We start from the raw sequence: 27823 nt of genomic DNA, 5'->3' as shown, positions 1-27823 counted from the left end.
TAAATCGGGCTCGAGGCGGGAACCCGTTCGGATGATAGATGCAGTAAAGATTCATGAGCGGTCTCTGCTATTTTCTATCCATAACGGAGTCTGGAAGCGGCGGAGATTGTGTTGGCGCCTCGGGCCGTACCGGAGCTCCTAGGAAGCCGTACCAGTCATGCCGGCTCCGAGCCACGCCCCGCCATCTCCCCCATTTTTACAGTTTATAACCACCCTTGAACTGTGATCAATTGTGTATGACTTGCTTTGATACCATGCCTTCCTTAAGTACTCCTACTGGCAATAAAGCATGTCTGATCCCAGTTGGTCAGGTTTGGTAGTGCACTCATCCAGCGCTTAGCAAAGACTTTGGAATAGGCCTTAGCATCCTCATTCATGATCATAATTGGTCTGTACGAATCTAGAGAGCTTGGATGCATATTGGGCTTTAAAATCAGAATCGTAGATGATTCTTGCATGGATGGGATAATCTGTCCTGTTGCTGGGAGGGTATTAAACAGGTTTGTTAAATGGGGAATCAGAATGGATCAACATTTCTTATAAAATTGAGAAGTGAATCCATTGGGGCCCAGAGTCTTATCTTTAAATGACATCATGTCCCGCGTCACCTCATCCTCCCAGAAAGGTTGATCCAATTGCTGCCCAAAGCCTCAGTCAGACCCGGGAGTGCTACAGTGATCAAGTAATCTTCTTGGGCTCTGGCTGTATGCAACTTTCTAAGTCATCTCTCGGAGCTAATATATTATTATGGCTCTTATGTTGAGTAAATTTATGCGCCGATATTTTGTTTGCCTTATTCACCCTAGAAAAGTAATATTGTTTAGTTCTTAATATATCGTGTGCCATCCTTTCCGCCAGGTGTGCTTATAATTGGGCCCTAGCCACTTTCAATTTACGCATTGCTTTCAAAGTTCTAGAATTTGTATGTTCCCTTTCCCTCTGCCTAACTTCATCCTCTGAACTAGTCTTATACCCTTTGCTTGCTTTCGAATAAGCAGCCATACGATGTATAAATTCCCCTCTCATTCCGCTTTCATTGTGTCTCAGACCAGTCCCAGGGGTAGGTAGTCTCTCAAGTTTATATCAAAATAATTTGAGATGGCTTGTGCTACTTCTTGTGGTATGACTCTGTCTTTCAAGATTGGCCCGTTATGTAAAGAGAACTGTTACTCAACTATCCTTGCAATCTTGGGGTGTTTTTGAAAGCTTGGTTGAACTTATCACCTAAAGTGCTAAACCTGTGCAATACGGGGTGGTGGAGAATGGTTCTTAATGCTTTACTGTGAATTGAGGTAGATCATATGGTCTCTTGTTGAAATGCTGATTCAGGAGGAATGCACCATTAAGAGAGTTAATTTTAGGTCGAAATGCTAAACTGTGGCGCTGGTGTGACCCCCTAATCTTTTTGCTTGTCCTGAACTGGTTCTCTAACATTTTTCCCTAGTGAGACCTTGTAAGGAAGAACGTGCTCTTCCCCACATTATCTGCGAGACACCTCCACTGTTTGCATCTGTTTAATGGTGTCTTAACTATTTTCCCCTGGGGACACCTATACAGGTCTCACTGGGGCCACAACTATGCATGTGGCCCTTTGGGGGGATGCAACTATGCATGTGGTCCTTTGGGGGACACCTAGTGGGAGCCACTGCTAAACTCAAGCTGCCCTTTAATCTCAGAGGGTCAGTACCCTGACCCAGATAGTTGTACTGGTTCCAGTTGTTAGTAGTTTACTATAAAACAGTACCTGCATGATCTACAGCCATTTTACTTTACAGGGAGCTTTGTATCATTTGAAGGCTTTCAAAAGGTAGCTTCTAGTATTGTGAAATCCTGCTACCAGCCATCTGTGTGTTGTTGTCCTTTTATGTGATTGGGTGCAGACCAGGCATTTAGGGTCATTTCCCTGATGGGAACTCCAGCAGGAGCTTGCAAAGGAATCTGCAAGGTTATCTGGTGTCATGTGTAGGGTCTAGGTATGCAGGATTCCTCTGGAACACATATCCCATGGGTTTGCTGGGAGAATACCCGTGAAGGTTTGCTTTTGGTGGCCAGCACTGGTTGGCTGGCCCCAGAGTTTGAAGGTTGCATCTCTGCGTGATTGCGGGATTGCTGGCTTGGGATTACCCTCTGCCATTCAGTTTAGCATATAAGCAAAAACTCTGCCCCAGGCGAGACTCCCTTCGTATATTGACATGGAATGTCCAGGGTTTAAATTTACGTATGAAAAGAAAGTGAGTCTTATCAAACTTCTGTAATTTTGAGGCCTCAGTTGTTTTCCTCCAGGAGACTCTTCTCCAGGCTATAGATAAGCATGGATTCTCTCATAGGTGGTTGCCTCATTGTTTCTTTGCTACTGGGGGGTGGTGGCGAAGAAGAGAGGTGTGGCCATCATGATCTGTAGAACAACCCCATTTGTTAAGTTTCACGTTCTTCGTTATCCAGGGGGGAGATTCCTGGGAGTCAAGTCAAGCTGATGGGTCATATGTTTTTCTAGGTATATGGACCAAATGATAAACGGGATTAATTTCTGGCCACCTTCTTGCCTCAGGCTTTTGCTGAGGGTAAAGTGAAAACGGGGGGACATTTCAACCTTGCTCCAGATCCTGACATTGATAAGACTCTCCCTCCTACAAGAGTGGACTTTAGAAACGCCATAGCCTTCACCAAGCTTCTTAGGAATATGAGGCTACTCAACATCTGGAGGTTTAAAAATTAAATGGCACCTGTAAGGATTATACACACTTTTCCCTTGTTCATTGAAGCTTTTCCATAATCGATATTCTATTAGTGACATCATGCCTAGTCCCCTGTATTCCACAAGCTTGTATTGAATCCTCTCAGACTGTACTCCGTTACTGGTACGCCTCACTGTTGCACGCCTGGTACCACCGGCAAGGTGGCTTTGGAGACTGTACGACCCGATCTTGAAAGGCAGAGTCTTATCACAAGAAATAGCGCAAGCCATCTCAAATTATTTTGATGGAAACTTTGGAGACAACATGCCCCTGTGAATGGTCTGAGACACAAAGAAAGCGGTAATTCGAGGGTAATTTATAAATCGTTTGGTTGCTTATTCGAAAACAATGGAAGGGTATAAGACTAGTTTAGAGGATGAAAATAGGAGAGGGAATGGATCTACTAACCTCCTACGGTCTTTGTCTCTGGCTTTCTCTTTTCTTTCAATGGGGGTGCTCTGCGGGCTCTGCTCTGGAGACATCTTCATCTACCCTCACATCCTTTCTGTTGCCTTTGTTTTTATGTGTACTTTCTGGATGCTGGCTTGTTTTCTTACCATTTGATCTCCAACTTCCCACCTCCTTTTCTTCCTTCTCTGTGTTATTTGCAGGACTCAGTCACATCTTCTCTTCTTGCCTTGAAGTCTTCCAACTTGTTGGTTTCTTTCTTTCTTGTTTGTCTCTTTTTTTGTTTCGGCTATGCAGCTTCTTCATTTCACGGATCTTCTCTCCCTAGCCTCGAGGGATCCGATTGGCACAAGTTGACGGCCCCACTACAGATGACGTAACTTTGAAAGAGACAGCAGAGTGTGACATCACACCCAGCACCAATGTCCGGTACCCTCAAGGAAGTGTGGTGTCAATCCATAATCAGTGGCTTCTCATAGGTGAGTGGATTTATTAGTGAAGTAGGCCTGCCACTACTGTCACTACTATCTGTTTCCTGGTGAGGGGGGTTAGCTCCAAGGCAATGCATTTGTCTTGGAAGCAAGACAAGGCAGTGAAAAACAGGTACCAATCCTGATCCTGCGCTTAGAAACCAATTCCTGATATTAAATGCGTTATGAAAGAACAATTATAATTATACCACTGCAATCCAAACCTGCACACTTTACTTGACTCACGCAACAACAGAAGTCTGTCTTTGCATACTTAGCTGTGAATATGGGAATTTGAGTTGTAATGGGTATTTTACAGAACAATTTGGTCCATCCTATTTGGTACACCCTTACGTTGTACATGCCAACTCCAAAGGGTGCCTACCTGACACTAAGCCCGTTCCTGTTGTTGCACATTGTACGTTTGCTCTGAGGTCATAGTGCCTTCTTTTGGAGGGTCTGCTGCTATCATATTGTGTAACCTTAAAAGGAATAATATAGCTACATCATCCTTATTCAGACTGAGCTTTACAACTTTGTTTACCTTAGAAGTCATCACTGCATTTTACTTACCCCACCCAGAATTATTTTTCACCACAGGCACCCTTTTTTCTCTCTGAGGTTTCACGGTGTCCCTTTACTTAACTCTAGTCCTAGTGTTTCCTTCAACCCATAAACTGCCCGTGTTTTAATTTGACTTTTCTTTAAACTCCTTGCAGGACACCATGAGTTACCCCCAGTAGTCCACACCACTATGTTGCGTGCTTTTCCGGAGACCCTGAGGAAGGACACAGAGACGATAATCTCCAAAGGACCTGGAATACGGACCCTATTTGATGATGTAAGATGGCTCAAACTGTAGTACTTGTTGTAGAGAGATACCAAATGTAGAATGTGAATACACAAAACGTTGGCCTTGCTTGGTATAGGGGTAGTGTTGAGGTGGTGAGGGCTAATAAATGTGGGCCTTTTATTCAGGGAAAAAACCAACAGGGAATACAGAAAGATATTGAGGATAATTTGTACAACTGGAGACATATCATTATTGCAGTTGAACGAACATGATTATTTATTTTATTATTGTTATTATTTTGTGCAATGGCTAAAAGTAAACCTATTTGCATATAATTAAAACATTAAATAATTAACACCATCTTAACTGACTATTATTGAAAACAACATTCAGGAAATGCATCACCTAAAACATTGGTCACAAAGCAACAATATCTACACGGAATCACACAAATGCCTTAATCTCATAAGGGGCGCTCCAGTAAATATTGATCCTCTCATTTGTTTAATTTTTAATTAATTGAATAAACCTGAGAGTTGCCAAAATAACAGTTACGTGATTGCTTGCTGAAATGTGCATCCAAACGTCTTCAGTGTCAAATAGTACGTCGTTGGACATGAATTTGCCAAAACATTTGGCTTGTTTAAAGGCAGAGTCATTGATGGAAGAGAGACTCATGTTGGGTGCGATGACAACAAAAATGGCAAAAGCCATCTATGCGAGCAACCCCCCGCACTTACTCCCATGAGTTCAAACCTAGGCAATAGATCTGAATCGCAGAAATCGTTTTTCTCCAATTGGCATTTGGGAATTATTGTAAATATTGAGGCAAATTACCCAACTGTGCATCCTCGATGGGCACAATACGATAGGATTTGTAACATAAAACAAACTCCTGCAGGCTTATCCACGCTAACTCCCATACCTTCTTTTAACCAATTTCTGGTTGTTGATGACAATGTTTGAGGAGACTCCAGCAGATCTTCACACCACAATATAAATTAATTTAGACCTTTACAAATTTCTTGGCAGCTTCCTTATGAAGATCCTGATGTAGAGAAAATGTTGGCGGCTCTGAACAAAACAAAACCACGGTAATAATCCCAACTCACATCTAATAATTTAAACGTAATCAAAGTTGGGACGGAAAGCACACACTATCATAATAACCCCTCTAGTTTGTCCTTGATCCTTTCCTAAGCTCCATGATTTCCAAACCATAAACGGTGGTAGGGACATTCTAATATTTGATTTTCCTCAACAAAAACAATACTAAATTTGATATTGGCCTTCTTCATTTGTGCCGCAAACCTGTTGATTTTAGGCCTCAATCTGGTTTATTCCACTAGAGAGTCCTAGATAAAGTAATTGATTTACCACATCTGTTTTGTCATTACAGATATTCCAGAAAAAGCCAGGCATGTTTTTTGCTCGAGAGAAGCACATTATTTTTGATTTATTGGTGTTAACGGCAAAGTCAGTGCTTATTGCTGAAGTTTTTCAATAGAAGGTTGTAGACAAATGAGAGTAGAATCTAATATAACTATTTAATTGGCGTAGGCCAGTCAATTCAAGCTTAGCTGACGTAAGCACTGGGGAAAAGATAGTAATCCCGCCAATGTGCCACCCACGTCTGAAATGTAGATGTTTAACAGATAGAGCGAGTATGCATTAATTTCTGAGCACGGCATAGTTCCATATGTTTTGTCAAATGGCTCCCAATGCTATCTAAATGGACCTGGAAGTCTGAGTGTAGAGCAATTAGGATACATATGAGACTAGCAGGTAAACAGCATTTTCCAGCTCCCCCCACAAAATGTACCTATTCACATTATCGAATGCTGCTAGTGATGTGACTGGACAATAGTTTTTGGAGTTCAACCCGTTACCTTTCGTGAAGGTGGGGACTATAGAATAAAAGTACCAGGACTGAGGTAGAGAGTGGAGACTCAAAATATGCCTACAGGGAGTAACCTGAATATTTGTCTTAAGTGTTTGGAGATTCTATTAACATCCTCATTACTGAAAGAATATTAACCGGGATGGGTTCCTCTGGGACAACGCTCTGGTCTTGTAAATGAGTCTACACTGATCAGCATGGGTTTGGTACGCAGTCCTCGTACTGCGCTTGGTGGCTGAAGTCCTACATGAAGCGCATAATAAGAAGCCGATTTAATTTTAATTCCTGAGGAACCGGCAAGAGGTCATAATCAAGGAACTTCGTATCTGATGACAGTCTAAAGCTCTTGATAGAGAGTTATCCAATTCAATTCAGATAAAGGGTTTAGGTGATCCCTAATATAACTAACTGCTTTTCTCCAGATCAAACTTCCTGTTTCTCATTGGAAAGTAGTACATTTATCCCTCACCTTATGCCTCGTGGAACTATGGGAAACTGGCATTCTTACCATGTATTTCACTTTCTCATCAAAGAAAAAAAAGAGAGAACTGAGATAGTCCCTTAAGAGACTTATGCAGAAGGAAATATCAGAAACTGAGTCACAAACTCCTTATTTATAGGCTCCCAAATCTGTTTGATTGTTTTCAGTCTAAAATATTTAGCATCCCTTCTCTGTAATTTCAGCATATTTTGTACATCTAACGTTTGAGCCAGCTTTTATAAGTCTGTTTGACCTTCTTTTGAGCAAACTTTCTAGCTTCTTCTGATATTTCCTTCTGCATAAGTCTCTTGAGGGACTATCTCAGTTCTCTCTTTTTTTTCTTTGATCAGAAAGTGAAATACATGGTAAGAATGCCAGGTTCCCATAGTTCCACGAGGCATAAGGTGAGGGAGAAATGTACTACTTTCCAAGGAGAAACAGGAAGTTTGATCTGGAGAAAAGCAGTTAATCCTAGCATCAAAAACTAGGGATTTATAAAGCAGGAATACATTTTTTGGGGATTTTACTGATGGCCAATGTTTTCCAGTTGATACTGTTCCTACCCATATTAACAGACAATTGAGTTGGCCCCCTTTCTTTAGGTGGAACAGGTGAAGAAATATCAACAGTTGCCTGCAATCAATCGCAAGCACTCAGAGATGAATTGATGATACCACATTTAGAACTGAACAGTGACAACAGGCAGGCAAAGAAATCAATAGTCTCACTAGATCCTAAACTCCAAGTTGGTTTACTTGGTATATCACCCTTAACATTTCCATTAAATTTATATAAGGCCTAGGTGTCAAGTAATTCAACCATGTCACACCCCACAAATTGAGCTTCCCTTTTATTGTGGAGAATATATTAGGGATCACTTATAGAGCTCCGGGCAAAAATAATTAAAATTGACCCAAACCAGCACATGACAAGTTTCCTTGGAGCGAAGTGCTTAACTTGTGGACGATCCGGTGGACAATCCTGATTTGTGCTGGATTACAATGTATGTTGATAACGTGATTATTTTTACTGTATGTCATTATTGTATCCCTCGCTCTCTCTCTCGCTCTCTCTCTCTCTCTCTCTCTCTCTCTATATCTCTCTCTCTATATATATATATATATATATTTATATATATATATATAATACATTTGTGTGTGTGTGTGTCTGTTAGAACTTTTCTGCATACTTCCCAACATGCTCCAAACCTGAAATTTGGCATGTGTGTAGGTTCCATGGTGTAGACAATGTAAAAAGTATCAAACATAAATGTTTAAATTTATTTTTTAAGTGGTCTGCACAGCTTGTGGCTATGTGTTTGTGTCTGTTCGAAATGTTCAGCATACTTCCCAACATAGTACAAACCAGAAATTTGGCATGTGGGTAGTGTGGGAAATCAGAGGGTGTCTCTCCCGCTAGTCCCCGGGGATTTCTCTCTCAGGTGGCCAGGGCACGGCCATCGCCTTTGGATGTAGACCCTGGGGGTGGACCAGTGCCGGAGGATCACCTGGGTAAGGGGTCCTTTGGGACCTTGTGGAAAACTTGTGAATGCGGTATCCCCCTCCCTGTAACACCTTTACCCCATGCTGGCCGGTAGGATATTTAGGAAATCTACCCCCCTTTCCCTTCACAAACACATTCACACGGTCAGCCCGCTCTGGGAGAAAACAGACTCACACCCGAGCATTGTACCTAACATGTCCCACTACTATGGTCAGGCAAGGTCAGGCAATTACTGGTAAGCACTCACACCGGACTTCCATTAAACTTCCCCACATGGATAAAAGGTGGAGCACGAGAGCACACTCTGAGCGAGCCAAAGAACACAAAGGAACAGTATTTTCAGCTGAACTAGGGAAAAAGACGGCAAACCAAGAAGAGTGCGCAAGGAGGGAGATACCTTGAACTTTCTGGTGAGCAACCGTTACTTTCCAGAATCCTTCAGATTCAAAACGTAAGGATAGGAAACCAGAGTGAAGAATCCTGCATTGTGTATCGGAGATACCCGGGGCCCTCCGGCATGGCTGACCGAGTCGGGAAGGAGCAGCAGCCGCTGTGGTATCGTCCTTGGCTCCAAGATCAAATTAGCACCAGAGAGATCAACACAGCCGGTGAGTTGGGGCGACCGATTGCAAGACCGGTCTGTGTTGAAGTCAAGGTTGCAAACTGCAACATTGTATAAGGAGCACAAGAACGAAGATTGGTAACACGTGTGATGAAAGCGCAAGGAAAGCTTAATTGCTGATGGATGTTTGAACTTTAACAAAGAAAGATACAATACCAGTGACAGAGTGGTCTGGCACCGCAAGTGTGCTCAATCCAAGGTCTCTGTGAGGTATCCCGCTAAGATGTGCCAAAAGTGAAAGTAAAAGAAGGAGAATGAGAAATGAAGTGAATCGAAGTGGTCCTGTGACGGTTTAAGTAAAAATCCACCGCACAATCGAAAGTTTTCGATTTTTGATACAAGGAAGAAAGTTTAGAAAGTGAGATTACATGGTTTGAGCCCAAACGAGGATGACCGATTGCAAATATTGTGCTAAAGAGGTCTGAGCCCGAACAAGGGAGACCAATTGTGGATATTGTGCTAAAGGGATCTGAGCCCAGACGAGGGAGACCACCTGGGAACATTGTGCTTAAGGGATCCGAGCCCGAAGGAGGGAGATCCGTGGTACAGGCCCGATCGAGGGAACCAATTGTGAACATTGTGTTAAAAAGGGTGTCCGAGCCTGATCGATGGAGACCCATGGTGAACAGTAGACTCAAGAACTTGTGAATGTGAAAATCCTGAAAAGAAAGGAACTTTGGTGCTTGTTTGTTACAACAGGACCTCTGCAATAAGAGACTGTTATTGGAAAAGAGACTTTGGCAGAGGTCCTGATACCTATGCTTAGAAGTGTTTCCTTGTAGCAGAGAAGCCAGAGTGTGTGCCCTGTGCTGAAAACATGGGGAAGGGAAGCCAACTGCTCAACTATCCTGACATATCATTTCTTGAACATTTTTCTTTTTGCATACAATGTTGTCCCTTACCATTTGTATTTAGAAGTAAGGATTGTCAATAGGTGTATTAGTATAGGCCCTTTTAATTTGACAGAGACTAGGACTGCGTTATTATTATTTGTTGGTCGTAGCTCACTCCCATCCTTAGATTTAGGGTTAGATAGGTGTTTAACCAACCCATTGAAGTTCAATAAACACCCTTGAACTGTGATCACTTGTGTCTGTCTTCACTGTTTGATATCATGCCTTCCTTACAGTAGGTTCTATGATGTAGACAATGTAAAAAGTATAAAATATAATTTCAGCGGTCTGCGATGCTTTGATATGTGTGTGTGTCCGTTCGAAATGTTCAGCATACTTCCCAACATGCTACACACCTGAAATTTGGCATTTGGCATGTGGGTATGTTCCATGGTATAGACAATGTAACAAGTATAAAACATACCTTTTTCGGATTGATTTATTTTGTAAGCAATCTGCAGTGCTTATCCCTGCCCTATGGCTCTTTGCGCCGTAGTTCTGCCATAGTTCGACGTTAATTGTTCTTAAAGTTCAGCAGTTCATGAAAACTGCAGCGGTTCATTGTTCCTAAACTTTCTACACTTTCAGCATTCCAGCTGACATTAGCGGGACTCAATTTTCGAAGTCATGTGGGCGACACAATACGTTGCTTTTTTAGTAATGCATGTGGCAGGAGACCGTGCATGTCTCTTCAATAATGTCTGCAATGATGTTGTCTGTCACATCATGGGCTATCTCTCATGACAATTACAGAAAATTCCTTTCCCACGGAAGTTGATGAATTTATGCTATCTCAACAGTATGAAGCTTACATGCTTCAGCACTACACATACAGCACTTATGTTGAGTTCGCTGCTGCCTCAGCTGTAGATCCGGACACTAGTAATGTTGCTGCGCAATCTCAACGCTCCAACTCAAAGTTGCTGCAACCGATTTACGGTATTCATGCTTTTCTCACGGTCAGCTTTATGCGGCTTGGTCTAGAGTTGGAAACAAAGACAATTTGTTCACATTAGCTCCTTCAGGAAAGACTAGCAATATTGTCTACAAAGAAGCATTGGTTTAATTCATTAAATAAACTTCGAACTAGGACTGAAGTAGGAATTACTGTGCGAAGCACGAGTACACCTGCTAGTTATATTGCATTTTGGAATTTGCTAAATGAGTATTTGTAATATATTATATTCTGTGAAAGGTTTGGTATAACCCACGAGAAAGTAAGAATAATAAATAAAAACATTATTTTTATTTCATGTGACTTCACTGGGTAAGAAGTCTCTCTGTCCCTCTTTTTAGCTGATTACAGTTCAGTCACAACAATAACATCACACCGCTTTCATTACAGAATCGAAAACTAGGAGTTTGATTCCACACAATGAAAAAGAACAAAATACTTAGTTTCAGTGAGGTTCTTTCTGATGGATAAGTCCTTCCGCCCCCAGATTCCTCATCTTTGAAGTATCTTTCCCAGTCGCGGACAGACTGAAATAGAAGCCTTTAATGATTAATCATGTGGTGCTCGGTGCAGCGTTGATGGCCACATGAGTACAAATGGGGCATTAGGGGTACATATATGGTGTCTCAATAGTCCAGTGTTCCGAGACTCTCATGACTAATACAGCTCATGAGGAATAATTATGAGTGTTAGTTAAGCAAGTCAATCAGGAATCCGTGTGGGGAAGGGCTTATCCATCAGAAATAAATGTTCTAAGTAAGGTATTGGTCAAGCCGATAACATCCTCACACAATTCCTTTTTTCTTTTGAAAAACTTACAAAGCAGCCCAGAATTGAAATAGGGAGGACAGCGAGGGAAAACAACCTAAACCAAAACCCCATAAGATAAACCCAGTACCTTGGCATGGGTGAGGGTGGAAGTAGTTGGTGAGTGAGTTGTAGAAGTTGCTGGCGACTGAGCGGGGTGGAGTAAGGGGTGGAGATAGGAGGTGAAGGCAAGGAGAAAAAAAGCAGGCTGAAGAGAAGACAAGAGGAGACAGTAAAGAGGTGGGGAGGATAGATGCGAGATGAAAAGAGGTGCAGGAAATAGGTTGGAAGGAAAGGAGACGTAGAGTATTTAGAGAGGAGGTAGCAGGAGAGAATAAAGATAGCAGTGAGCACATCAAAGCCGAATTGGGAATAGGAGATGAGAAGGTCACTAGGAAAAACATCCAAAAGGAGGTTGGAAGAGATATTTAGGAGGAAGAGTGCGAAGAACCATCAAAGATTAGGGAAGGACACACAAAGAGGGTTTTGAAAGGAGACACAAGGAGGAGGTCACAGGAAACGGCCTGCCCAATTTCCCCCTACACTGATTCTTGACAGGCCTAATTTCCCGAACCACGGACTGCTGGGAATCCGCACATACAAGAATTTTCGTAGACTCAGAAGTGCCGGTGATTGGACGATCATGGTAAGGGCCAGACTGGCGGGTGACATTGGAGGTAGGGGTAAAAGGTTGACTGAGGGGGGTGGGATACAGGTTACTGGGTGGAGTCACATGAGGGAAAGGAATGTGGCCTGGCAGGAGACGTGGGTTTGTTGAGTTTGTTGGGTTGGGGAAGCAGGGAGTGTGGTGACTACAGGTGTTGCTGGGAACATTTCAGCATAATGGAAAGTTCTGGTGGCAGAGCTTGCCCAAGAAAGGTGTTTTTGCACAGCACCAAAGCCTGACCCAGGAACCTAGGCTTTGTTAAAAGTGGCCTGAGGGAAAACATAAATCTGGAGGCGATGATAGAAGAAAGAGAGATGGAAAAGCCTTGCAGAGGGAAGTACACACGAGGAGGAGGTTGAATTAATGTTGATTTTTCAGAACCACTACTGGAGCTGCAAAGTTTTAACACAAATGTCTAACAAAACTCTCACTTGATAACAAAAGTGAGCAGCAAGGGTTAAAGTAAGGAGATCAGGAGCTTGGTATACAATTACACATAGCACAAATTAAGTTACGCGCAGGTTTGTCAAAAAATAGATTTTCCACACCAAGTTTATAAATACACTTGCTTATTTACTAACAGAGATACATTAAGCTACAATACTGTAGGTATGTAGATAGCAAATTTGCACATATACAATCATAGACAGAGGTGTCGAATTGGAATACTGTTACACAATCAATCTTGAGTAGGGGAAAATATATTTAGGCACTTAATCACAAGCCTTATGAAACTATAAGGCAGAACAATAACTAAATTTAAATAAGTCCAACCCTAGCCTAAGAATAAGTCTTCAACAATGGTCAAGGGGTGCACTTGCACCTTGGAGTGTATCTCGTGCGCAGAATGGAATTACCATAATAAATGACCTCGGACCCAAATAACCGGACAGACTCCAAGAATATGGCAAAGTACTATATTGTCAGCTCAAATAAACTAGGGAAATCTGGCAAGCATAACAAATCGCAGCTTACACACTCTCGATTACTTTTCTATTACACAAAGACTTTATACTTTGATGTACCTCAGCTATGACATCATCCTACGTGGCAAACAGTAAACATATTGAGGGGAGGGATTGGCTAGGGGAACAAATATACCTATAGTATGTATGAGTGTTAATAACATGAGTGGCTGCCCCTTATCTAGTAGGCACGCTTCGAAATATGTAAAATACTGAATATGAAAATAATAACAGCGGATTGGCTTTTGCAACATTGTATAGCATATCGCTACACAACCACTCATGATTGGTTGGCATTCTCTCCCAAACTTGGACATTCGGCTTGCTAGCAGCACGTGAACAGAACGTAAACCAGGTGCAGGGAACAACGTCAGACCACGGCCTACATTTGGCCAAATAGCCTACCATCTCTCATCAGCTAGACCATGAGCCAAGGCTATTCCTTTGTAGTTCACCTTGTTGGCTGTTTTCTTCTCTGGGATTTTTAAGGGAGTCAGGGGCCACTACTATCTTTGTCTGAGGCTTAATGAATAGGCCTTGTTTTTAATTTCTGAATCACGTCATTTAGACCTGTTATTTACTGCTATTTGATTTATTGGTGCTGGGTGTTATTACTCCTCTTGGCCCCTGGAGACTTGGTTGTTCTGTCTTACTTGTGCTTTCTGCACTCTTGATTATCCAATTCTTGGCACTTGCAGATGTTTTTGATTCTGCTTAATCTAAGAGAAATGTGCCCTTTGTTCATAGTGTATCCTGGTTAACTCCCTCTGTCCTTTCCAATTATGACTTGCTGTGTCATCCTTAGTGTTAGTAGAACAGATATTTGTTGTTCCTCGCAGGAAGCTGTTTTCTGCAGCGTTTCTGATCTGCAGCGCTTTTCTGTCTCTGAGATAGTTTTGACATGATCCACGTCCATCTTTCCATCCTGGCCGATTTACTCATGTTATAATTCTACTGCAGTAAGCTTCTATGTAACTCATCTACCTTGCATTTCTGCATATATACATTTGTTGAGCTTCATCTCACTTGCCTTCTCAGCATACATTATTTCTTCATCGCTTTATACTTGATTACTTCGTTACTTGGATTACACCTTCATTCTTTAAGTATTCTTATATCGCTTCTCTGCGTCATCATGTTTTCACTTTGACGTCAATTTACTCTCGTCTGTTCGCACTTACAGCTCTTCTATATTTGGTGGTGTATGGCGACATCCTTCCACTGCTTCAGTGCGAGGGTACAACAATACAGTTGTCCGAGTGCACAACGTCTCTCGTACACTTTGTGGTATTGGGACGATACCCAGTGGCATGGGCAGTCTTCCTGCTTTATTTCCAGTATGATGGAGGTGAGGGGGCGGGCACTAGAGATGACGTCACCTGCTCCTCTACATTCCCCCCCTCTGGTCGAGTCCTCAACCACCTCCATCTTCTTCACCTTCTCTCCACACTTTGGCTTCTTTGGGGTCCATATCTTCATCACCCCTCTTAGGGGAGCTGCATTCTTTATATGTTCATCCACACTCCAAGTCATATAGCAACACTCGCCAGATGGTAGACAGAATACCCAACGTCCTATATACATCTTGTGATCCTTAGCGTAATAGAACTTCATTCCCTGGGGTGCCAGGGGACTTCATTTTATGTTCTCATGAGTACTGCTCTCATTTGGCATGTGCTCACCAGTTTCAGCATTTATATCGATCATTATCTTCATCCCAATAGCTTTCTTTGCTGTCTTTTGACATTGTCCAGTGATGATTCTCGCAATGCAGAATCCCATCGATATCAACACTAGTATGATTCCCAATAGTTTGAAGGCATTCGCCATCCAGGTTGGAATCCATGAGAACAGGGACAAGAACCAGTCATCTCCTTCAGTCTCGTCTACTTCTTCCACCATTTTTGCATGTAAGGTTGACAGCATAGATATTGCTTCTGTCAGGGTTCCATTTTCTTATTCATGGGCAGGCATGAATGTACAGCAAGAAGGCCAGATCTTGGCACACATACAACCTTCCATTGCTGCAGTCAAGTCCAGGACGTACCTGTTCTGGAGGGTCATGAGTCTGATGGCCCTTAATGCTTCTTTAATTGCATAAAATCCTTTTATTGTTGTGTTGATTGTCTGTAGCAGCTCCCATCTGGTAATTTGTACCCACTTGGCATTCACTGCAGCCTGGAGTCCTGGCATAAATATAGATGTAAATATCATTTGTCTTGCCAAATAGTTTATGCTCATCTGGAATACTGTCATAAGCTTTATTGATTTTGCTGAGAAATAGCTCTCTCTCTCTTCAGCCAACGGAGGGTTACTGACCTGACCTCTTCTTTCTCTGCTGTGCATCAATTTTCGGAAAACTTTCAATCTGTAGATAATTTTGGGGAATTACTAACACAGGAACATGTTTGAGTGCTATAGAGCATATTCCTCCCCAATATTTTGGCAGCTGCATATAAGCTGTGGATCCACAGGCCCAATAGCGGTCCATTAATACAGCAGTTGCACCATTCGAGTACCTGTTTGCATCCTTTATTTTCTCCAACTATAACCTGGCCTTTGTTCCTGAAGCAGGTTGTCGCATACTGTATAGGTATCATGGACACCGGTCCTGCTTCATTTTCAACATATGTTAATAGCTTAGACTACTTGGCCCATTACGTTAGGCACATGTTATTTACTATTTGCACTATGCTTACTGGTTCCTTCTTTAATAAGTGTGAGATGCAGGATACAATTCCCTCTTCCCATTCTGTACTGGCGGCAACTCGTCCATATACCAATAGCTGATGTCTCTCCCAGCATCCTGGTACTCCTGATTTTTCCAGTACGTCTGAACATTCCAGCATTTTCATTTATTTCAACAACCTTTATTTGTTCTCCAGTCAGGGATACATATACAAGCTTCTTGCTCGTCCAGCCTATCTCTTTTTCCATCTTTTGTTTTTTCACATAAGCATCTTCATATGAGAATGTTTATCTTTGATCGCCATCGTGGGGCTGCCCATGTTCCTTCAAATTGTCCTCTGCTTGTGCCCTGCTAGATGACTGAGGCACTTTACATCGTGTGCAGGTATTTCTCTTGTAATTAATGTTTTGCCTGCGTTCATGGCATAGGGGATGAGAGAATATACATAACCGCTTTCATCTGACATACTCTCTCCCACCTCCTTCATGAGTTTATATCCTCATCTTGTGCAGCATCTCCCTTTGCTCGAACAATTTGTTCAGAAATATTAGGGAAAACATTGTCTGTACCTTTACTAAGGGATAACCATAGAATCAACTGTCGTAAAGCTGTAATAATGAGGAAGAAAAGTCAAATCATGGTACAAAATGACAATACAACCATCGATCTGAATGAATGTATTGGTCTTCTCACTGGCATGATATCTTTTGTACTCTGAAACATTCTCATTCTCTTTTACTTTCAATATGTTTATGTCACCTTTATCAAGCTCTTCTCTTTTTACAACAAATTTTGCAGGATAATTGCAATGATAACTCTGAGAATAATAGGACCATTTTTAGGATTCCCAAAAAATGTGACCGCATCCACGCCTTGTCTTACTAAAGCTGGATACGACTGGAGAATATAGGTGAAAAGAGCAGTCAAAATATACACATTGCTTTTCTCCTGGCACATTGTTCTGCAATTGCTGTAATGTTTCAAGCAACAGGCAATATATTGTTGCTTCTTCTTAATATATAATCTGTTTTTAGTTCAGCTGAAAGAGGTTCTGGAATTGCAGCAAGTCCATTCACTTCCAACTAAGTTTTTAGGAGATGTCCATTAGTTCCAGAATATTTTTCTTAATCTGTTCTTTTCTTTTCCCTTGGTAGCCAATCTGGTCTGCATGTGCTTCACAGTCAGCGGTTGTCGGAGGGGTCGGGGTCTCTCCTTTGTAGAGCTTCACGTCATTCAGGTACAGCTAGGCTCTTCTCCCTTTTAGTTTAACAGCAGTGAGTGTAACCTCCTCCACCAAGTATGGTCCTTCGAAACAGGGCTTGTTCTAAGTGCACCCAAAGCTTTGTGCGAGCACCTGGTTCCCTCGATACAAACTAGGTTGCTTTAACAATTTACTCAAATAACCAGTTGGGCTATCTTCCTCAGTCTTCTTTGACCCTTCCCTCCGCTGCTTAACTTGTTGAGAAATGAAAAAAAACACTAATGGTCATATTTGTCAAATACTCACACATCTTATCACCTAAAGCCTTCGCTACATTGTGGACATTAGTTTCTATTCTAGTGAGAGGAGCAAGATGTACTCACATGCAGCTTTCAGTCACCGACTCATGGGGTGTCAGGTGTTGATCTGAACCAGGCTGGTTCCTAAATGCGAACAAAGCAAGGGGCAGACAATGCAGCCACCCCTACTTCAGAGTTATCTTCAATTTCTCTATCCTTTCCTTGAGAAGTGCATTTAATATCTCACAAATAGCATTGGCCTGTGGGTGATAATCAGATGAAAATGTGTGTTTTATGCCTAATAGAACAGTAACTTGTTTGAATAGTTAATTTACAAAATTCAGGCCCTTGTCGGACTGCAGAACTTCGCACACGCCCCATCTGAGAAACACTTCATGCACAAGGAACTTGGAAGTGCATGTAGCATCGGGGTGTGTGCATGGACCTGCCTCGATCCATCTGGAAATGGGACAAACTACCACTAACATGTACCTATATCCGTTGCACACTTGCTGAAAAGGACCATTAGGCCTTGGGATTGCTCCTCTCACCGTCCTTAAGGTGTGCCCTGCTTTGAACTTCTGCCATACAATGCAGTTCACAATAAAATGTGCCACATGTTCCAATAAATTTGGTGTGAACGAGTAGTCTGTGATTATTGTAGCAAGACTCTCTCTTGTGTGCGCTGGGTAGTGAAACTGCTCCACTGCCACCTTTAAAAATGCTAGAGGCATAACCGGCATTCTAGTTCTATCCTGTCTCTATAAAGCCTCAGTGGGGGATAAAGAACACTGCAGTTTTATTTTTTTAATAACGCTTCATGAATTTTGCGAGTCATCCTTGCGCAGGGGCCATGCTAATCTTCTCTGTATCGTTCCAAATTTAGTATTGTTTTTTTCCGCCCAGCTTCTGGTCGCCTTCACGCGGAGCTCCTCGAGAGACATTGCAACCCTCGACCTTTGGTCGTTTCTTCTACGAAGATTAATACAGCACTCCCTCGACGCAGTGTAGCTGTTCTCCGCCGAGCAAAATCGTCGACGGAGGGTCGAGCGGAGGAAATCTTCAGCGCTGCTGAACACGTGGCCTGGCCTCGCTGGCCACTTACAGTAGGGAGAGTGGGGTCGTGGGACATCTCTGGGTCTTTCTGAGAATGCCTTTCACTTTCCCCTTCCTTTCCCTGGGGGTGTTTATCGCGATTTATTGCCTCTGCTATGGAGAGGACACCATTTAGGTTTTGCCCACTTTGTAAAGGCAAATTCACTTGGAAGGACAAGCACTCACAGTGTAACCGCTGCTTGCCCCTCGATCACAAAGAGGAAGGGTGCGCGGCTTGTCGGCTTCTGAAGCCTAAAACTCTAAAAGACCGTAGGGTTAAAAGGTGGGCGGCCTACGCGATGTCGAAGGCCGAAGGTTCACCCGCCGCTGCTACCACCGACAGTGACGAGGAACGCGATGACACGACCTCCGCCACGGAAGTCGAAACCCCCTCTAAGGAGCGCTTACGCGCTTCGTCGTCTGTCCCCGGCCCCGACGGGCTCGGCTCACGCCCTGCTTATGGGGATGAACACCCCGGCGACACTGACGCACACAAAGATTCACATAAAGATAAGCACACAACCCATGGCTCTTCTTCGTCTAAGTCGAAGAGAGCTTCGGCGCCCAAGGAGATGCAGGTTCCACCGGCGGCCTCCTCGGACCGTTCGGGTTCGAAGCCCCTCTCGCAACCGCAGCCGCGACCTGCGACTGGGCTTTCGGCAAACAAGGGCGCCACCACCAAACCACCGGCCGGTGCGCATCAACAGAAGGCGCATACCGCCGTACACCGCTCGATACCCATAGCGTCGAAAACTCAAGCTTCCGCCGACAAGAATGTCGCCGATAGCTTAGCCAGGATCGTTGTAGCCGACGCCCAAAAGCGTACGCCGAAAATTTCGTCGAGCGTTACGCATAGATCAAAGGATACGCCGAAAACACCCGAAGGAAAGCAGGTATTACCCCCTTCAGTCAGGGAGTCTCCCTACACACCTGAGGGTTTTGAGGAGGGCGACGGGACACTTTCCTCGACGCTTTGGGAGAGGTCGAGCCATTTCGAGGTAGACAACTCGAGTTTTCCCCCGCTAGACCGCTCTGGGGTACCCCATGAAACTATGGAGAGACTCCACCTCTGTATGGAGAGGATGGAAAAGTTTATGAGTACCCAAGCCCCTCTAACTCTCAGAAGAACTAGAGAAGGGCCTCAAGACGACCCCAGAGCCAAAAAACCGAGGCTGGTCGATCCCCTGCTGGACACAGCCTCAGACTTCCAAGACGTATATGACCTCACTGGGGAGGAACAATACTTCGAAGAAGAAGATGATTTCATGGACAACGAAGGACAGAACCAGGAGGAATGTCTAGAAGACAGAACAGACATTATAGAAGAAGGCTTCGGGATTAGCCCAGGAGAAGGACCTTCGCACCCCTGGCAATCACCATCAGTGTGTTCCGACACTGATGCCCTAAATCTAACTCCTCCGGATAATTCTCCAGTTAGGAACACGTCTCCAATAGACGATCAGCCTACTTTCAATGCACTGTTGCGCAGAGCAGCAGCGCATTTCGAACTGGACACGGGAGAACTCTCTCCAGAATTAGACTTTGTGGAAAGAGTCATTAAAGAAAAACCCCCGGTCAGCCAGACCATTCCTCTCCTCGCTTCAGTTAAAAGGAGGATCACCCCGTCGCTGTCCACTCCCGCTTTGATCAGAGGGGTCAATCCACGGATTGAGAAACTTTTCGCTCCTTCACCCTCAGACCCGCTCTACATTAGAGGACATTCCATACCGGACTCCCTAGTTGTATCTAATACTAGAAAGAGGGCAGGGGTACCACTTTCCACCAGTGAGGCACCCCCTGACAAGGAGGGCAAAAGGCTATATGCCCTTGCAAAAAGAGTTACTTCCTCGGCTGCCTTCTCAGCAAGAATTGCCAACAACAATTCCTTGCTTGCGAGCTACGCAGACGCGCAGTGGACCAAACTGCGCAAAGACGCAGAGGAAGCACCGGAGCCTTTACGTACACGCCTACTGTCGACTATTGGCGAAGGAACACAAGTGAACCAGAGCATTGTAAAAAACTCTCTGGACGCGGCAGAAACAGCAGGACGTTCCCTGGTACAAGGAATACTCCTAAAGCGCCATGTATGGCTGCGCAACTCAGGCTTTAAACCGGAGACACAGGCGTCTTTAATAAATAAACCTGTCGAGGACGCTAACCTCTTCGGAAAAGCGGTAGATGAAGCCCTAGAGATGGCCAAAAAAGAGTTCGACACTATCAAGACTCTTGACCAGATCTCTAAGCCCACTACCAGACGCGGCTATGGCAACAAGCGCTTTTTTCGTGGCCAACGGCAACAACAACAAGGTCACCATCAGCAATACCCTGCCACCAATTACCAAGCCAATAGTGGGCAGTACAGCCAAAGAGGCCAACGCCGGGGCAAAGGGAGAGGTCGGGGATCCACCCCCAGAGGCTCCCAAGCCCCCAACAACTCCAAGTGACGCGAAGATTCGCGTCCCCTCCCATGCAACACCGGTCGGGGGCCGGATAACATCCTTTCTTCCTGCAAGGGAGGAGATAACGTCAGACCGTTGGGTACTTTCCACCGTAGCCCACGGATACTGTATCGAATTCAACAGTTCCCCATCCTACAAACCCCCGAGGGGACGACGGTTGACGCCGGAACATCTTGCCATCCTTCTTCAAGAAGTACAACAACTGCTGGAAAAAGGAGCCATAGAGGTCGTGCCTCTATCTCAGGTAACGGAAGGTATTTATTCAGTGTACTTCCTTGTACCCAAAAAGGATCTAACCATGCGCCCTGTATTAGATCTGCGCCCAGCGAACAAGTTTATCAAACCCCAAAAGTTTCGTATGGTGACCTTACAGGAGGTGATCCCGCTGCTTTCGCAGGGAGATTACATGACAACATTGGACATGAAAGATGCATACTTTCATATTTCAATGTTGCCAGCGCACAGAAAATACCTAAGGTTCATGATAGAGGGCAAACACTACCAGTTCAAGGTGCTACCCTTCGGTATAGCTTCAGCACCAAGGGTATTCACAAAGGTACTGGCAGTGGCTGCGGCCCACCTGCGCAGGTTGTCCATCCCAGTTTACCCTTACCTCGACGACTGGCTCATAACAGGGGACTCTTACGAAACATGTTTCTCCAATACCCAAAAGACGGTAGACCTTTTGTTCCAACTGGGCTTCTCCATCAACGAAAAGAAGTCCAGTCTAGACCCCAGTCAAATCAAACAATTCCTAGGGGCTCTAATTCAAACAAGGGACGGCCTCGTCTTCCCCTCCAAAGAGAGGGTCCAAAACATGCTGTTTCAGATCCCCCAATATGTGACCGGCCGAGAGGTGACGGTACGCAAAGCAATGCGCTTGCTAGGAATGATGGCGTCGTGTATTTATTTGGTACCTCACGCGCGCCTGCACATGCGCCCAATGCAAGAGTGGCTCAACAGCCAGTGGTGTCAGGCCAGCGGACAATGGGACGATCTAGTGGTGGTCTCGCAGGCCTTGGTTCTCTCGCTACAGTGGTGGACAAAGGGGAACATGGAAAAAGGAAAACCCTTTGCCACACCCGCGGCGGAAGCCACTCTAACCACAGACGCATCCCTCACAGGATGGGGTGCTCACCTATCCCATCAGACTGCTCACGGAGTGTGGACTCCGAACGTAGCATCCAAACACATCAATCTACTGGAGCTACTAGCAGTATTCAAGGCGCTAAAAGCCTTCCAAAAACACCTACAAGGCAAGACAGTAATGGTCCTTACGGACAGCACTACAGCCATGTACTACATCAACAAGCAGGGGGGCACCCACTCTCCAGGCTTGTCCAAACTGTCCCAGAATATATGGAAGTGGGCTCTCAAACAGGACATGTTCCTACTGTCACTACATGTACCCGGGGAACTCAATCTGCTGGCAGACAGACTCAGCAGAGATTTCCCTCTGCCCGAAGAGTACGAATGGCGTCTACACGAAGACATCGTCTTCGACGTCTTCACACAATGGGGATTCCCAGAAATAGACCTGTTCGCAACCCTGGAGAACTCTCAATGCCTAAGTTACGCCTCCAGGTACCCCCAGAACCAATCCAAGGGGAACGGTCTATCGATGCAATGGTCAGGGAAATTTGTTTACGCTTTTCCCCCGACTCCCCTTCTCAACAAGGTGGTGCACAAGATGCACCAGGAACAAGTGACCATGATACTGGTGGCCCCAATGTGGGCCCGACAGCCATGGTTCGCTCACTTGATGGAGATGTCTCTATCTCCCCCAGTAAAACTCCCCTGCCCGTACAACATGCTATCTCAGAACAAGGGCAGGACTCTGCACCCATGCCCCCAGAACATGAATTTAGCAGCTTGGCTCCTGAAATCATAGAGTTCGGACATCTACAACTCCCGCAAAGATGCATGGACATCCTCAGGGAAGCCAGAAAACCGAACACTCGCCACTGCTATTCTAGCAAGTGGAAGAGATTTGTCATCTGGTGCAGGAGTAAAAGCATCAACCCTATTGACTGCTCTCCCACACATGTGGTACTATACCTGACCCATCTCTTGGATTCAGGCCTAGTGTTTAACTCCATTAAAGTCCACCTAGCGGCACTTTCTGCATACACCACCTCCCAACTCAAAGTGTCGTGGTGGAGGATCCCAGTTATAAAGACATTCATGGAGGGAGTAAAGAGAATACACCCCCCGATAGCTGACCCTGCTCCCGGATGGGACCTTAATGTGGTACTTACCAGACTCATGGGCTCTCCATTCGAACCCATGCACAAAGCATCCCTTAAACACCTTACTCTTAAGACTGCTTTTTTAATAGCTATCACCTCCATCAGGAGAGTAAGTGAACTTCAGGCTCTTTCTATTCTAGACCCCTTTGTTACAGTTCACAAAGATAAAGTGGTTCTACGCACTCACCCTAGGTTTGCTCCGAAATTTATTTCTAAATTCCACGTAAACCAGTCTATAGAACTACCAACGTTCTTTCAAAATCCTTCCAATTTGGGAGAAAGGACTCTGCACACACTTGATGTACGCAGGGCGGTCATGTTCTACATGGAAAGAACCAGACCATTGAGGAAGACTAATCAGTTCTTCGTCTCGGTGGCAGCAGGAAGAGAAGGAGATGCGGTTTCAAAATCCACTATTTCTAGATGGATTGTTCAATGCATCACTCTCTGCTATACTCTTGCTAAGAGGGAACTACCCTTTAAGCCAAGAGCACACTCTACTCGAGGCACGGGGGCATCCATAGCATTCATTGCAAATGGTCCATCTGCAAAGCGGCTACCTGGAGTTCTGTGCACACCTTTACAAAACACTACTGTCTAGATACACACTCTAGATCTGACTCCCAGGTGGGACAGGCAGTATTACGACACCTTTTCTCTACTGTTCCTTCTCATAACCCACCGCCAACTCCGGGTACTGCTCGCTAGTCTATGCACAGCATGTGATTCTAAGCAGATTAACAAACATCAGAAGAGAATGCATTACTTACCGTAAAAGCATTTCTGATGGTTGTATCTGCTTAGATTCACATGCGCCCACCCTTCCTCCCCGCTCGGATGGAAGGAACATAGACTTCCTTTATATATCTCTCTCTCTTTCTGTACTCACTCACGTCTAGAAGGCTCCCTCAGGGCAGAAAAAATACAAACAGAGGGACCTCGACGCGTGAGGGATTGTGGGTACAACGCACGTCACTATAGGGATAGTGTTTCAGACACGCCTAGTCGACGTCCCCTTTTCGACTACGAAAAACAAAATGCAATACTCCGCAGTGACCACTGGATGTCGGACCTATGCACAGCATGTGAATCTAAGCAGATACAACCATCAGAAATGCTTTTACGGTAAGTAATGCATTCTCATATGTGCTGCCGACCACTGCAGTTATTTCCAAAGATCCTGTTCTTTCTGCAGTGCCTGACACTGCAGCTCAATTAACTGTACAGTGGATAACATATTAAACCCTTCTGTCATTACAATGCACTGTCCTGCCAATTGTTTAACACTCTCTACATCAAAGTTAGAAATATTTGGGAAATATGCTGCCCTTTTGGCTTCTACGTCTGTGGCTTTGTTACAGCGAGAATTCAAATCTGCTCTTTTAGTATGGGCTGTGCACTTCACGACTGCGATAGCTAATGTAAGCTTCAATACTTTGCTAAGCTTGTCCAATAATGGTGTATGCTACATGGGTGAGCCATCGGTGCGGAGGAAATTCCTCCTTTTCCAACGTGACAATCCTAGATGCACGGTTGACATCACATAGGCAGGATAAGAGTACACTGTCACTTCCTCATCTTCAAATCTCTGAAGCGCTGCAATAAGCGCCACTAATTCTGCAGCTGGTGCTGAACAATATGAAGGCAATCTTGCACTTGACACTACCTCGAATTCATCATTCTTTTTTAATGTCACTACTGCCGTCCCAGTATGCCTCCCGAGGGCATTTTCTCTAACATAGGGAACATCATAGAACTCATTATACGTGGTGCAGGCATGTGCATAGTCCTCTCTACCTATTAATTCTGCTAGAAATGCTGCTGGATTCACTGTTCTACATCTAAAAATGTTGATTGCTGGATTCTAAATTAATCGCCTCATACCCTGATGCTTTGTACTTCTGGGTTCCTCTAAAATAGCAAATAGGGCATGCTCGACAAATAACATCATTGAGCACCCCATTGTAATACTTGGAGCCTTTTTTTTTTTACTTTGGTTTTATTGGCATTTTTATCAAACAACAATATTACCCCCCGCTCCCCTATCCCATCCCTCCCCCCCACACACTCCCATTAGGGTTTCTTCAAACTGAAACCCCCAAAGAATGTTTGACAATAGTGAACAATTGTTAGGACGTTCAAAGACGGCTCTTCAACTGCACCTGAGGACTTGGTCTTGAGTTGGTCATTACGTGGTCTGTAATGCAATCACCGTAAACCGGGCAGTGTGTCCCTCTCATGCAATACTTTCAACCCAGACTCATCATTCTATTCTGTTCTATTCCATTCTAAAAAGCTCTCCTCCTCAATTCTCGGGGCCTGGTCGGCCTGCATGCTTCTGTGTAGATCCCATCCCCATGCTTGCCTCACCCCATCCCAATTCAGTCGAAACGTGCCGGAGTCATCATTAACCATAGCAGTAAGTTTGTCCATGAGAAACATATTCTTTAATTTACTCTGCCAGTCCTCCTTGGATGGGGGTAGCAGGCTCTTCCACTTTGTGCCAGGGCAACCCTCCCTGCCCTCAGCATCGTTTCCCACATTCTGGGGTATCTGTGTACTTCTGAGTCTCTTGGGGGGAAGTCCCAGGAGGATCGTCAATGGATCTTGTGGTAGGGGTTCCCCGGTGACTTCTGTAATCCATCCTCTCATGCTCTCCCAGTATCTCTGAACCTGTGGGCAATGCCACCACGTGTTCCCCCATACCCACCAAACCGCATCCCCTTGGACATTTGGGTGAGATCCCTGGTAACATTTTTGATAACTTGAACGGGTCCCTATGCCAACCCTTTATAATCTTTAAGTTGTGTTCCATATCTGATGTAAAAAGATTTCCGTGAAAGGCTATTTTGAAGATCTTGCTCCATGCTTCTTCCGAGAGGACCTCCCAGGCAATTTATTCCAATAGTTACGAAACCCTCTCCTCCCTTCCGGTAGGTTAACAGTATTCAATCATTTGTACATCTTAGATACCATCCCTCGTCTTGAATCTGCTGAGTCCAACATATTCTCAAAGGGGGTCAGGGATCTCTTAAACTTTTGCCCCCAGGTCTGTGCGCCCAAAATGCCCTTCAGCCTGTTATATTCAAATATGGAAATTTAACCCTGTCCAAGAGACTCGCTCATTTCCTCGTATGTTAGGAATTCTCCCTCTTTAAACAATTGGCTCACCCATTCCATGCCATTGTCCGATCAGGCCTGAACATTTTTGAATCCCTTATTGCCCAACCCAAGTGTAGGACCCCAAAGTGAAGTGAATGGAGAGGGCCACATTGTCAACTGGTTGATTTGGGTTCCCTCTTTCCAAATGGACCATAGCACCCCTAAAGTCGGATGATTTTGTAACTTATTCGGGATCGCCTTTTGTGGAGCCCAGAGGAGGTTTCGGACCTTAAGGGGGTGAGCATCCATACCCTCTAGATAGGTCCAGTAGGTGCCATTCCCCTCCTTCATATGCTCTAGGAGGACCCTCAGTTGGACAGCGCAGACATATAGGCGAAAGTCCAGCAGCCCAAAACCCCCTTCCTCCCTGGGTAGGGTGAGGACGGTTCTCTTAGTCCTCGGTGTCTTACCCTGCCAAATAAAGTCTTGCACTGCTTTCTGAAGGTCACAGAAGGTTTGGGATGTCTGTGGGAAGAGCCGTGAAAAGGTAAAGCTGTCTCGGCAGGACATTCATTTTCACCGCCGTCATACGACCATACCATGACAGAATCATAGTGCCCCATCTTTTCATGTCCGACCTGATCGCAGTCATGGCAGGGTCATAGTTAGCTGGGGATAGCCTTGAGAGGTCTCAAGTGAGGAGGATGCCCAGGTAACAAAGGGGGTCCAACACAACACTAATCCCTCTAAACCTAACAAGCAAGTCTAGCATTGGGTCATGAGCCCACTTGGAGCCTTTTCAATCGCAAAAGTGGGAGTAGCTAAAGCCTTTTTGCAAGGATAATGTCCTTTCAGCTAATGGCTTATGCACATGTCCTAAAATTGTTTTTTGTGTGAGAACTGCTGTCATTACCTCTCTATTTAAGTGTGAAAACAAATACAAATTTTCAATGTAATCTGGCATTCCTAACACATGAGCTGTGCACATTGTTCTTTTCAATTCTTCAAACCCCTCAGTCATTTGCTCTGTCCATGTTATTTTATTCTTGCCCACTTGTGCGTCCTTGAGTCCTTTTTAAAAGGGTTATAATATATGTGCTGTAGTCAAAAGCCCAGGCCGTACAATAATTACATAGGCCTAAAAATGGTTGTATCTCCCTTACTGTCTCTGGTTTAGGAGTGTTTTGAATCGCCTCTGCTCTCTCAGGTGTCACTTTCCTTTCATCTTGAGGGATCAGCTGTCCTATATACAAGACCTCTTCCTGGCAATATTGTAGCTTTTCTTTATCTACCTTGTATCCTTTCTCTGCTAGTATGGTCATACGTCGTACTGAGTCTTCTCTGAATCTTTCTTTTGTCTCCCAGCACAATAATATATCATCTATGTATTGAATTATTGCACTCTCAAGCTGTACATTACCCAGATCCATCTGAAGGACCCTATTAAAAAGATGGAGAGGGACTCGCAGTACCAGCACAATAATATATCATCTATGTATTGAATTATTGCACTCTCAAGCTGTACATTAC

At 44.4% G+C, this 27823-nt stretch overlaps 1 protein-coding gene and 1 pseudogene across 1 annotated transcript in view; one reads left to right on the top strand and one right to left on the bottom strand.

Moving 5' to 3' along the window:
* ERN2 (endoplasmic reticulum to nucleus signaling 2) overlaps window positions 1-27823 on the top strand; it is a 1116259-nt gene that overhangs the window by 537330 nt on the left and 551106 nt on the right. Inside the window, exons 10-11 of the mRNA XM_069647392.1 lie at window positions 3472-3622; window positions 4333-4454. Of these exons, the coding sequence (XP_069503493.1) occupies window positions 3472-3622; window positions 4333-4454 (273 nt within the window). The remainder of the gene's footprint in view (window positions 1-3471; window positions 3623-4332; window positions 4455-27823) is intronic.
* Window positions 18191-18281, bottom strand: LOC138570489 (U6 spliceosomal RNA; annotated as a pseudogene).

The sequence above is a fragment of the Ambystoma mexicanum genome, chromosome 2q, assembly GCF_040938575.1.
Source record: "Ambystoma mexicanum isolate Mex_15411 chromosome 2q, UKY_AmexF1_1, whole genome shotgun sequence".
Taxonomy (NCBI): Eukaryota; Metazoa; Chordata; class Amphibia; order Caudata; family Ambystomatidae; genus Ambystoma; species Ambystoma mexicanum.
The sequence above is the reverse complement of the archived record's forward strand: the minus strand, read 5'-3'. Positions and strand labels throughout refer to the sequence as shown.